At 32.4% G+C, this 13,456-nt stretch overlaps 1 protein-coding gene across 2 annotated transcripts in view; it reads left to right on the forward strand.

Annotated features, from left to right (window-relative positions):
• The first annotated feature begins 1,249 nt into the window (after window positions 1-1,249).
• The window catches only part of LOC106472781 (sprouty-related, EVH1 domain-containing protein 2-like), a 22,456-nt gene continuing 10,249 nt past the window's right edge, over window positions 1,250-13,456 (forward strand). For both annotated transcript variants that reach the window (XM_013933438.2, XM_022401310.1), the window contains exons 1-3: window positions 1,250-1,372; window positions 9,575-9,755; window positions 9,998-10,163. In XM_013933438.2, the coding sequence (XP_013788892.1) occupies window positions 1,350-1,372; window positions 9,575-9,755; window positions 9,998-10,163 (370 nt within the window). In that variant the 5' untranslated portion in view covers window positions 1,250-1,349. The remainder of the gene's footprint in view (window positions 1,373-9,574; window positions 9,756-9,997; window positions 10,164-13,456) is intronic.

The raw sequence follows: 13,456 nt of genomic DNA on the forward strand, positions 1-13,456 counted from the left end.
ATAAAACTATGAATACCCTATAACCCAGAGTTTTTGGGTTTTATCGTTTTATATTAAGATTTCTTGAACCTACGTGTTATTCTGACATCATGAAGACATTTCCAGTGATATCATTTTAATTCTAACCACTGTATTTGGAATTGTGAAAGATAAAATAATATTGAACAAAAATTTCATTAAGGACTTTTATGGATGGTGAGTGCTTGTATACTTTCTAATTCTACGTTCTGCTGTTGACATTGTAACTCCTCTGTTTCACATTGCAGCTCTGTGTTTCAGTGTTCAGTTAAACATAAAGATAAACATACGTATAATCATTTGAACTCCATCCCTATCCCATTCTACACTACTTCCACCTACATCAGCAAGTTTTCAGACTAATCAATAGTTAAGTAGAATGTTAATAAGAATGTTACAGCAAATATTCATTCATTAGTTATCTAGGCAGCTTATTTTATTTTACCCACCATCATGCCCCAAGATGAACAAAAATACGCGGCCTGGCTAACTAATGAATGAATATTTGCTGTAAAATTCTTATGAATGCTATACGTGTAGCTACCAGTTTGGCCGCCAATTTTGATTTCATTCTTCTAAGTCGTACGCTCAATCCTTTTTTTGGCCGCGCCTTTTTTTTCACCCCTAATGTGTTTTTGATTAGATTATTATAAAGTACAAATTATATTTGCCCTAAAACAAATTAAAGAGTAAAATCTATTATTATAGGGCAATTATAATAAAATATCACTTCATATTTTTCGTTTCATATCAGCTTGGTTTGGTTGTCGTTAAGCGCAAAGCTACGGAATGGGCCTTCTGTGCTCTGCCCACCACTGTTATCGAAACCCGAATGTTAACGTCGTAAGCCTGCAGATTTGCTGAGGTACTGGGGTGACTTCTTATCGGCATCATCTGAATCCTCGCAAAGAAAAAAAAACACTAACTTGCTTCCCACTAAAGCTCATAATTATTACAACATTAACGTCATCTGTCATTCAAATACATTTCGTTAAGTTCACTGCATTCTAAATTGAAATAATACTGACGAAAAACCATTGATTACCTAGAAAGAGTAAGCGCTCTTAGTATTATCGCAGTTGTATACGTACTCCTAGAAATTCATGAATGATTGCACTATTTCTTGATGCATGTACACATCGAGATGTGTGAGAGGGCTTACGTTCATTTACCGTCTTGTCAGTGTTATTACTGTGTCAGAGTTTCAGTCATTATTTTGTGGTGTATAGCGTTATTCACTGATTATTGTAGTGAATGGCAGTTTCTTTTTTACGTTCTGTTCAGACAGGACTGTGGAAGTGTGAAGAAAATGGGTAATTCTAACAAAAAAAATGACGGAAGGTAGTTTCGACGAGTACGTATTTCTTAATAGTTTATTGTCAAAACATTCTAGTTTTGTAATAACCTTTCAAGATTCAGCAAGTTACAAGCCACAGCAGACGGGCGTAGAGTTAGGCTTAAGTGTCTAGTAAGAGAGTATGGGAATTGCGTGTTCATTCATGGTTTGTGGCTCCAAATCGTCAGTAGGCTAAACAATCACATTTATGATTTTAACCCAAGTTGCACTTAGTATGTAAGTTAGTTTAATATAGTAATAGTTGTACAGTAGTAATAGTAATACTTTGTAAACCAGTGTTACTGTTACTTAGTGAAAGCTTAAACTAACGAGTTATTAATGTTGTTTTACTTTTATTCTTTTAATTTTAGCTTTAACTTTGAGTTTTCTAATCTGAATCTATTTTGTTAATGTATTATTTATTACTTAGACAAAGACAAGCGAATCTGAGTTGTAGTTGTAGGCTAATCTGTATTCATTCATTTTGGAATTTGGTATAAGATATAGGACTAATTTAGTGTAAACATTAATTTTGTCATCACACGCATTACATCTTCTGCTATATTCTTGAATGATTAGATTTCATTAACTATTTTTGTAAATAAATACAGCTGTTATTTCAAGTTTCCACCTTTCCATAGTTTAGCAGCTTCTATTTCATTGATTTTTATCATTTTTATAGTCTTGGTATTTGTGAAACTGAATGATATTAATAACGCATAAATCAATACTCTGATGCAAAGAAAACTTTTAACTTAACAAGCATATATTTTTTGTGATAAAACCACCTATTGAGAAATTAATTACAAGAAGGTTAAAGTTACACAACATAGATATTAATTGTAAATATATATATAGTAATATTTAAACCATTATTTTACATGGTAGGTTTTAGTGTTACTTGTTATCACTATCTGCACTGTTGTTAGAAAAGCAGGCACACATTGTATTAAAAATGCATAGTATGAAATTAACTGAAAAGGTTTTTAATCAGCTAAGCAAGTCTGTTTTTTTTTTATCAAACTATAAATGTAACTTGCCTTGTTTTGTTTTGTGAGACTTGATTTACACTTCTTAATTAGCTTGTAATCAAGTTTAGGAAATAGTTATTGGTAATTTTTTTATCTAATTAGCAGTGTTATTTGTAGTTTAATGACATTGAAATATGTTTTACAAATGGACCTAAAATTAATCAATCTTAAAGAACTTTTATGACTTTTAATATTGAACTGATTCTTACTGTATTAACTATAAAGTTGTGCTTAAAGTAGACAATAATGAAAATAATATGGGTTGATTTTTGTTATTGAAGGCTCATGTGTAAGACTTTTCTTGACCTGATATAAGGACAATGGCCCATTTGGTCATCCAAGGCTGTTTGTGAACACCCACCCTTGAGAAAAACGTAAATACTTAAACCCACCCTTTATTTTTCAGGAAATGTTTACTTCCCATGTTCTTAAACTATTGTAAAGTGCTTTTCTCAACTGCAGCTTATTCTATAAGCCAATTACCCTGTTAAGAAAATACAAATTGTCTTAACTGAAGCCTAGCTTGTCTTTTACAAATCTTAAATGTGTCATCTCATCCTGCTGACTTAGGAATGTAGCATAAAATAATCGGAGGCCTTTGTCCTATCAGTCTCCCAGGTAACCTTGTAAGTTTTAGTTAAATCACCTCTTACACTTTTTTTTTCTTTTTGAGGAGAAAATAAATTAGCAGATCTTAACCTATCCCTGTAAGCTAACCCTTCCATCCCTGGAATCATCCTAGTAGCACTCCTCTTCTGAACCCCTTCCAATAAGTGTCAATATCTTTTATTAGATAAGAAGATCAAAACTGTACAAAGTGAGGCCTGACTGATGACTTGTAAAGAAGTAACTACCTCTTTTAACTTGCAATCAGTATTTCTACCAATATGCCCTAAAATATTATCAACATTACTACTAGAAACAGATCACTGCTTTAATGGCTTATCCACCACTATACCACAATCCTTTTTCAGTGTCACTAGTAAGTGGATTCCTATGTATATGTGATTGAAGTTATGGTAATAAAAATATATTATCTTGAACTTACTATAATTAAAGACCATTTTTGTTCAACTAACAAATATATCAGAATCAGTCTGTAGTACTTCAACATCTCAGTACAGCTACAAATATCAAAGTTTAATGTTACTTGCAAATTTAATTTACAAGTTATGCCTCTATCACTACCATTAATGTAAATACGAAAAAGCAAAAGCTAAGCACTGATCTATGAGATACTCCACTATTAACAAGAGTCCAGTTTGACTGGACTGCATTGATAACACTTTGCTTTCTTTCATTGAACCATCCTACAATCCAATTTATGAAACTTCCTCCAACCCCTATTGCTGTTATTTTTGTAAGCCAATCTTTTGTGTGACACCTTATCAAAATCTTATCTACATGAAATCCACAACCTTTACATCGTCCAGATATTAAGTAATAGCCTTAAAAAACAAAAACATAGTAGAGTAGTAGAGCAAGATTTCCCTTTGGTAAAACCATGTAGGCATTCTTTTAAGATAATATATTTCTTTAAATGATTTTGTAAAGCTTTTTTTGTCATACTGTATATAATTTATCCTACTACATAAGTAAGGATAACTGGCCAGTAATGTTTCAGGGTAACTCTTATCATAGCCTTTGAAAATAAGAGTAACATAAGCAACTCTTCTAGCTTCAGGCACCTGCCCACTGTCTATTGACCTACCAGAAATGAAAGAGAGAGGATATTGTACCTGATTTTTGACCTCCTTTAAATATATGTCTGGCTTTGTTTATTTTTTTCTATTTCTAATCTCATTATTTGTATGTTTCACCAAGGTATTAATATCTGCATGATTCAGGTCAATTTCAGTATTTTATGTAGCATGTTCTAGGTCAGGAATATTGCTAAAAGAGAACATTTAAAGGTCTGGCTATCTCCGAGCCTTCAACAAAACCTTGCCATCAGCATCTTTTAAGGACCTAATCTACATTTTAACACTTTGCCTTTAACATATCTAAAATAACCCTTACTGCTAGATTTACCATTAACAGCTGGCTATTTCTCTCTGAAAATTGAAACTAAATCTGAAATGGCATGACTGGTTGTCCGACCAATAGATATAGAAAACAGTAGTGAATCACGTTCGATCTCTCTACTTCATTATTTGACTGTACAGTCCCAGTCATCATCTAAATTTAAGGTCTTCCATAACTATTCCATCAGTATCTTTATTAATAACAACCATGATGTCACAATAGGTTCAGTGACAGCAACAACCTTAATCATACTACAGATTCATCCTGTTTTAGTATCCTTATTAGTAACAACTGTGATCTTGCTATAGATTCATCCTGTTTCAGTATACTTATTAGTAACAACTGTGATCATATTATACATTCATCCTGTTTCAGTATACTTATTAGTAACAACTGTGATCTTGCTATAGATTCATCCTGTTTCAGTATACTTATTAGTAACAACTGTGATCATATTATACATTCATCCTGTTTCAGTATACTTATTAGTAACAACTGTGATCTTGCTATAGGTTCAACCTGTTTTAGTATCCTTATTAGTAACAACCCTGATCTTGCTATAAATTCAACCTGTTTCAGTATACTTATCAGTAACAACACTGATCTTCTTATAGATTCAAATTCGACATGCTGTCATGTTAAACTTATATTAAAGTTTTTCTTCATTACCCATTTAAGCCGTCTCCAGCCATTATTATTCTTATAGATTCATCCTGTTTCAGTATCCTCATTAGTAACAACCCTGATCTCACTATACGTTCAACCTGTTTCACTATCCTTAATAGTAACAACCATGCTCTCACTATAGGTTCAACCTGTTTAACTATCCTTATTAGTCACAACACTGATATTCCTATAGATTCACCCTGTTTCTGTATCCTTATTAGTAACAACCCTGATCTTGCTATAGGTTCAACCTGTTTCAGTATCCTTATTAGTAACAACTTTAATCATACTACATATTAATCCTGTGTCAGTATCCTTATTAGCAACAAACTTGATCATATTATACATTTATTCTGTTTCAGGATCCTTATTTGTAACAACCTTGATCTTGCTATAGGTTTAACATGTTTCATTATCATTATTAGTCACAACACTGTTGTTGCTATAGGTTCAACCTGTTTCATTATTCTTATTAGTAAAAACCCTGATCTCACTATAGGTTCATCCTGTTTCATTATCCTTATTAGTAAAAACCCTGATCTCACTATAGGTTCATCCTGTTTCATTATCCTTATTAGCTATAGCACTAATCTCGCTATAGGTTCAACATGTTTCAGTGTCCTTGTTTGTAAAAACACTGATCTTGGTATAGTTTCAACCTGTTTCAGTATCCTTATTAGTAACAACCCTGATCTCACTATAGGTTCAACTTGTTTCGGTATCCTTATTAGTAACAACCCTGATCTTGCCATAGGTTCAACCTGTTTCAGTATCCTTATTAGTAACAACCCTGATCTTGCCTTAGGTTCAGCCTGTTTCAGTATCCTGTTTAGTAACAATCCTGATCTTGATATAGTTTTAACCTGTTTCATTATCCTTATTAGTAACATCACTGATATCACTATAGGTTCAACCTGTTTCATTATCCTTATTAGTCACAACATTGATCTTGCTATAGGTTCAACCACTTTCAGTGTCATTATTAGTAACAACCCTGATCTCACTAGAGGCTCAACCTGTTTCAATATCTTTATTAATAATAACCCTGATCTCACTATAGGTTCAACCTGTTTCGGTATCCTTAAAAGTAACAACCTTGATCTTGCTATAGATTCACCATATTTCAGTATCAGTAACAACTCTAATCATACTACAGATTCATCTTGTTTTAGTATCCTTATTAGTTACAACTGTGATCTTGCTATAGATTAATCCTGTTGCAGGATGATTATTTGTAACTACCCTGATTTCACTATACATTAATCCTGTTTCAGTATCCTTATTATTTACAACCCTGATCTTGCTATAGGTTCAACATGTTTCACTGTCTTTATTAGTAACAACCTTGCTCTCACTATAGGTTCAACCTGTTTCACTGTCTTTATTAGTAACAACCCTGATCTCACTATAGGTTCAACCTGTTTCAGTATCCTTATTAGTCACAACACTGACCTTGCTATAGGTTTAACCTGTTTCAGTATTTTTATTATTAACACACCTGATCTTGCTATAGGTTCAACCTGTTTCATTATCCCTATTAGTAACAACCCTGTTCTTCCCATAGATTCAACCTGTTTTAGTATCCTTATTAGTTACAACACTGATCTCACTATAGGTTCAACCTATTTAAGTATTTTTTATTAGAAACAAACCTGATTTTGCTATAGGTTCAACCTGTTTCAGTATTTTTATTAGTTGCAAACCTGATCTCGCTATAGGTTCAACCTGTTTCAGTATTCTTATTAGTAACAACCCTGATCTTGCTATAGGTTTAACCTGTTTCATTATCCTTATTAGTTGCAACACTGATCTTGCTATAGGTTCAACCAGTTTCAGTGTCCTTGTTCGTAAAAACACTGATCTTGCTATAGGTTTAACATGTTTCATTATCCTTATTAGTCACAACCCTGATCTTGCTATAGGTTCAACATGTTTCAGTATCCTTATTAGTAACAAATCTGATCTCATTATAGGTTCAACCTGTTTCAGTATCCTTATTAGTAACAAACCTGATCTCGCTATAGGTTCAACCTGTTTCAGTATCCTTATTAGTAACAAACCTGATCTCGCTATAGGTTCAACCTGTTTCAGTATGCTTATTAGTTACAACACTGATCTCACTATAGGTTCAACCCGTTTCAGTATCCTTATTAGTAACAACCCTGACGTTGCTATAGGTTCAACCTATTTCAGTATCCTTATTAGTAACAAACCTGATCTCTCTATAGGTTCATCCTTTTTCAGTAACACATAGTTTCTTCAACATTACATGATTTCTCCTTAGGTATGAAGCTGTAATTTGGTGAAATAATTAACTTGAATTGCCTTTTTTGGGATATGTGTGATTAGTTTTTTTATGGGCCTTTTTATTTGTCTTTTAAGATACTGACCTCTATTCAAGCTATGATACATTAGGAATGTGTTCAACAAGATTATAATAAACATATTAAAGTAATCAAATTCACAGAAAATCTTCCATTACATTTATGGTAGATTTGTTGATTACGGTACATGTAATATTAGTGACTTAACAATATTCCTTAACTGTGTTTGTACTTTAAAATAAAACTTTGTCTTTCAAAAAAAATTCTACTATTTCTAGCTTTAACTGGAAATTTAAAACAGTTGAACTACCTGATATTGAAGTTGTTAAAAAAATCTGTTTGTGTCTTTGAATAAGTTCCTAAGCTTCTAATTGTAACAAATAATTAATTCACACCTCAATAAAAAAAGTCTTTTTGTTTTAAAATGAAGATTTTATGGTTCCTCAAAGTTTTTCAGAAAAGTTTAGATTATCATAGTTTTGAAGTTGTATTTCTGGTATAGAAATGCAAGTTACAAAATGACTATAAAATCTGCTTTATATGTCATTTGTGATGCTCTAATCTTTCAGATAAGATCTTTTCATTACAGCTTTTTGAGACTTAGTTAAATGTTTGGTTTTATTTTTTTTAACCTTTGTAATGCAGAAAAATGTGATTAGTATTAGTTTCTAGTACCCCGTGGTTACCAAACAAACTTGATGGTTATATTACATCTTTACATTCTTCGGGACTAATTGTAGACTTTCTAGTATTTAAGGTGTGCTTGTACAACATTAATTATGAACATTAGTGAGTAATTATAAATGATATTTTAAAATTATCTATTCAAAATGTCACATGCATACTGTCAATTTTGGCTTCTTTTTTTTAAATACTATTTTTAGCTTTGAGCATTAGTCTCTTGAAGTGGTACTTCTTTTACAGCTTTATATACAAGTACAGTAAAAAAAAGCTGTGTTTGTATGAAATGAATAATTCCAAGTAACAATAAGAACCTAGATACATAAGAATATTTTACAGTAAGGGATAGGCTTATGTTGAAAATATTGTGTTATGAGAATATGTTTAAAGTTTTGGGGACTAAAAGAAAAGTCATATAATTGATCATTGAACTAAATTGGTTTTTACACTATTTTTAATACAAAAACTGCTATGAAATTAGGCATTATTTTTGATAGAGAATCTCTTGGTTTAGATAAGATAAGAAAAAAGTATATGTGAAAGCAAATGTTTAATCTGTATGTAATAAATTGAAAAACCATGATTTAAGTAATATGTTTTGGGTATACTTTTTAAGAGTTTCAGACAAAAAACACAAAAACATGACAGTATCCATAGTTATATCAACCTAACATGAGTTTCAGTAAAACTCCTAACTTCTTATACTTTAAGGTTTTACAGTGTATGTGTGTTAAGTCATAGGAAATGTCATGAAAAAGTTGTCATATTTAAACCCTAGTTTGTAAACATCACATTATGTTTACTTGAGTAAGGAAGCATATTATGCTAATATAATAATAGGTAGGCAAACAACAATTTATAAACATAAGGAAGATTTTTATTGATGGTTGAACATCTAAATGTTTGACAGAACATTGTTCTGTCTTCTTCGGGTATGATCAGTATTAAGCAATACAAGATTTATATATTGTTACAAAGACACTGATTAAATGCAATGGAAATGGTGTCAGCATGTGACAGGATATAGGTAGAGGTCAAGTGTATGAACAGTGAATAGACCTTGCCACATACGGTTGATGTTGCTAAGGCCATTATCACGTTTAGTGAGAGTTTGTTTGCTTTGATGATTTCTCTAGTTTCTAAACAGTCTTTCTTTTTTAGTTTTGGGTTGGTGTAGCAGAAAAAGTATTTTGTGACCTGTTTCATATCAATGATATGTTAAGGTGGATATCTGGGATTCACCTCTATATATAATTCTTCTATTGCTTAGTACTGATCAATGTTCTGTCAAAACATGTAGTATGTTCCATCATCAGTAAAACTTTTCCTTATAAATCGTTGTTTGCCTACCTATTATCACATTATTTGTTTCTCAAATATTTAGTAATGTTTGATAAGATGATTAGATTTTAAAACATGGTAAAGTCAAATAAATTTTTTAAAGTTAAAAACTCAACATCAATAAGAAAAATCCTTTTCACCTTGTTTTATAGTGGAAACTACCTGGTCCGTGTCCGTGCCCAGGTCATGACCAGAGATGATATCCAAGGTGGATGGTTTCCTATGGGTGGTGGTGGACTCAGCAATGTTTCTGTATGTAAACGCCTTGTCCCCATAGAAGATGAATCAAAGCATGAATATTTCATCTATGGCAAAAGGATATCTGACCAATCAGTAAGTAGCTTACTTATTTAATATATATGTGTTTACTTGAAGGTTTTAATGAAGTGTAGGTCTTACAAAATAATAGCAACACTAGTCATGAAAGTGTTTACCATTTTCTCCGGGATCATTCTAAATTTAAAATTTTTACAAATGTTGCAACTTCTGAGTAGTCGTATAGCACTATTAACTTCAGTTGTAAAGAACCCTTAACTCGTGACACCTCAGTAGCAAACTGTAACATGATTTTATAGGTTGTCCTCAGCTGTATTATCAGGAAGGACTTTCAATATAACAAAGTCATGCCAACCTTTCACCACTGGAGGACAGGAGACAACAGGTTTGGTTTGACCTTTCAGACTGCAGCTGATGCCAGAGCCTTTGACAAGGGAGTGCGAATGGCAGTGGAAGATCTTGATGGTGTGTGTTACATTAGTGTAGATGAACAGGTTGAAGTCTAAAGTATGACTGAAGTAAACACACAATCATTCACAGGTTCAAGTTAGTTGCATGTAAAGTGAATTTATAATCTAACATAGAACTAGAGTACACATTCTGTTTTCTCTTGTCATATGTTTGATTCTAGTCGATTGTAAGGTACGTGGAAGCTCGAGGCTTGTGGCATGCAAAAACTTTTTTGCATATAGAGGGCAGCACTGAACGAGAATAGCTATTTATGTGAGACAAAGTAAGTACCTATCTGAAATATATTTTCAGTATAGGAAAATTATAACATTTGAACCTTTTGTGTTATTAGACAACAAATTAAAGTTAATCTAGTGTGTATCATTTTAAAATAAATATATCTTTTTTTATTATATATGGTAGATGTAAGGAAATCCCCAAATTAAAAACTACTTGTCCTGGAAGGGGGGTTTCATCAGAGGCACATTGAGAACCAGAAGTTTTATTCTGGAAGATTTGGGTATTCTTGCCCATTTACTTTTGTCAAACAAACTACTTTTTTTCAGTAGTTGCACCATATTTCTGTCTCTCGTGTCAGCTTAGTGAAGTTGATGATAATCAATATAATACTAGTTTTCAGATAATTTGTTGAAGGTTTTTCATTATTCTCTTTATGTTCAAACTTAGACTGTATTTTTTATATTTTAAGAATTTTGTCCCATTTTATAAATCAAATCAAAGACAAATGATGATAATTTGTGTCCCATCAACTGCACTATTACATAGTGTACATTAGTTTAAAATATATTTCCAACTTTAGGACATATTTTATCTTGTTCTGATTACTACTAAAGAAATACATTTAATAATATTGCTTTCTTTCATAGACGAGAAACCTTAAATAATAAAGTAACTATAAATTTATTTTGTTTTTCTTGCCTACTACTGCCCTCCTTTGCTTGGCTTGGTAAGTATACTATTTCCACTTTGTTTGAATATATATAAATAGTGTATTACTGGTTTCTGAAGTTGTCATTAAGATACATACATCAATACATGATAGAACTTTTTAAAAGTTTTATCTTGTTCCATAACTTACAATCAAAAAAAAAGTATTTTTCAGAAGAGGTAGTGTTTAATTAACCATATAGCTAACATTTAATGTTGATAGGAAAGACATGGATATTTTACACAAGTCAGAAATGTACCAGTAAACATAAAAATATAAAATCTGTGAGTTGAACCTCTCACTTATTGGTTGTTGATGGAATCAAATAATATAAGAATTGAGAATGTGTTGAAAAAAATTAATTTGATACATAATGGCAAGTGATGCATTTTTGTTTTGTAGTAAGTTTCTACAACTATTTAGTAATGACAATGAATAGACTGCCCAGGTAAATAATATAAGGGTTTCAAAAATGATTAGGTTTATAAGGCCTTCATGCTGATGTTGGATTGAAAACTTTACAACTAACACTATTAGTAGTTAATTGACTTTATTCTAAGCAGGGGCATACCTAAAGTATTTGGCACCCCCCCCCCCCATAAATAATTTTAAAATTTAAACACACAGAAAAATATGTTTGCAATTACTTTTAAACAGTACTATCATAAGCAAATTGAAAATAAGAAAATGCAGGACATTAAAAAGTCAGTGAACAGGTAATACCGCATTTTATTTTATACAGAAAACACAGGAAATCCAATCTTAACGCTAAGCCTATTATTCAAAGGTAAATAGAAAGGATTTACAGTCTCTGCTTTCGAGCCTTAATTTCTGCAAATTAATCAATGACCTCATCAAAATTCACCTTCTTTGCATATTCATGTTCAATTGAAAGTAAAGCCAGATTTATCAATCTTGTCTGACTCATGGTTGAGCGAAAGAAATTTTTTTTTATCAATTTCAATTTTGAAAAACTTCTTTCACATGAAGCAACAGCCACACAGATAGTCAAAAAGAATCTCAAACACAGTGACAAGCTTGGCAGAAATTCACAAAAATCCCACTTCACAATAAACTCCAGAAACTGTAATGCTGTCCATTTCTTTGCCTCTTCAACACTGATTTCGACAGCTTCCTAGTGCCTCCGAAGTCATCCAATTTCCACATCGATATCTTCATCAGAGAATTCATCAAAAATCTGTGTCAAATTTGGAATATACTTCTGAAGTTCTTATTCTGTTGCAACAACCAAAGTGTTTGGCTGAATAACAGCAAAGATTGACAGAATTTGATCCATTGTCTTAGAACGAATATCCAATTCTTAATTAAAGTGATTAAGACATTCAAACATAGCTCTTTTTACTTCCAGTATCCTTTACCATCTTTCCTGGCATCCTTTTTTGGAGCTTTACTTCCCTTCTTCTCTCCATAGAAATGTCCATTTCCTCACACTTTGTAGTTCCGTAATGAATGGCCCTCTCCACAATTTCATTGCGCAGATCTTCAAGAAACAGTTTTAGAGCCTCACAATGCACTTTTCAAGGCTGATTCCAACTCTTTGCAAATACTTTTGTGTGAGATTAATTTCTTCCAGGACTTCACACCAAAAAGAAGGGTAAATCACATACAGCAGACAGCAAAATCTGAGCTAATCCTCTTGTGTCCACATTTTCTTTGGGATTGCACAGCACTTCAAGGGTTGAGGTCAACTTTTCAAAATTTGCCTTCTCTGGGTTCACAGCGTCATAATGAGCACTCCATCTTGTCTGGGAAAGTCTTTCGACTGTCATGCCTACATTCTCCATCAGCACTTCCCATCGATGAAGTGAGACATCAAAATAAATTGAAAATCTATCCATCTCCTCTTCTTCATCAGAGTCTTCCTCCTGTTAGTGTGGGCTTCTGCTGGCATCTCCTTACTCTTCATCAGTTTCACAACTTTCAGAAGATGAATAGCCATCCTCCAATCCTTGCTCTCTGTCAATTGAATCCTCTTGTGAAGATGCTTCATGTAATTGCCCTTCAGATTGAATATCTTCAAGACTTTCTCCTATTCTACTTAATGTTGAAGGCATCACATACTTCAAAATTGATCCAAACATTGACTGAACCACCTGTTCTCTTGCCTTCTTCATTTTTCTTTATTGGAATCCACTGGGTCGTTTTCGCTTCATGGTGGATGTTTCCTGCAAAATTTTAAAATCAAAAGGTATAAAGCATGAACTATTATGACTTGAAATTTGTTCAGTTAATAGATTATTAGTCTGTGATTATTATTATTTGGATGGGGTGGGGGGGGGGGGGTTAAGTGCAAATCCATCCTAAAAAAGCAGAAAACTATGAGCATTACTCACAAATA

The sequence above is a fragment of the Limulus polyphemus genome, unplaced genomic scaffold, assembly GCF_000517525.1.
Source record: "Limulus polyphemus unplaced genomic scaffold, Limulus_polyphemus-2.1.2 Scaffold5605, whole genome shotgun sequence".
NCBI classification, from domain to species: Eukaryota; Metazoa; Arthropoda; class Merostomata; order Xiphosura; family Limulidae; genus Limulus; species Limulus polyphemus.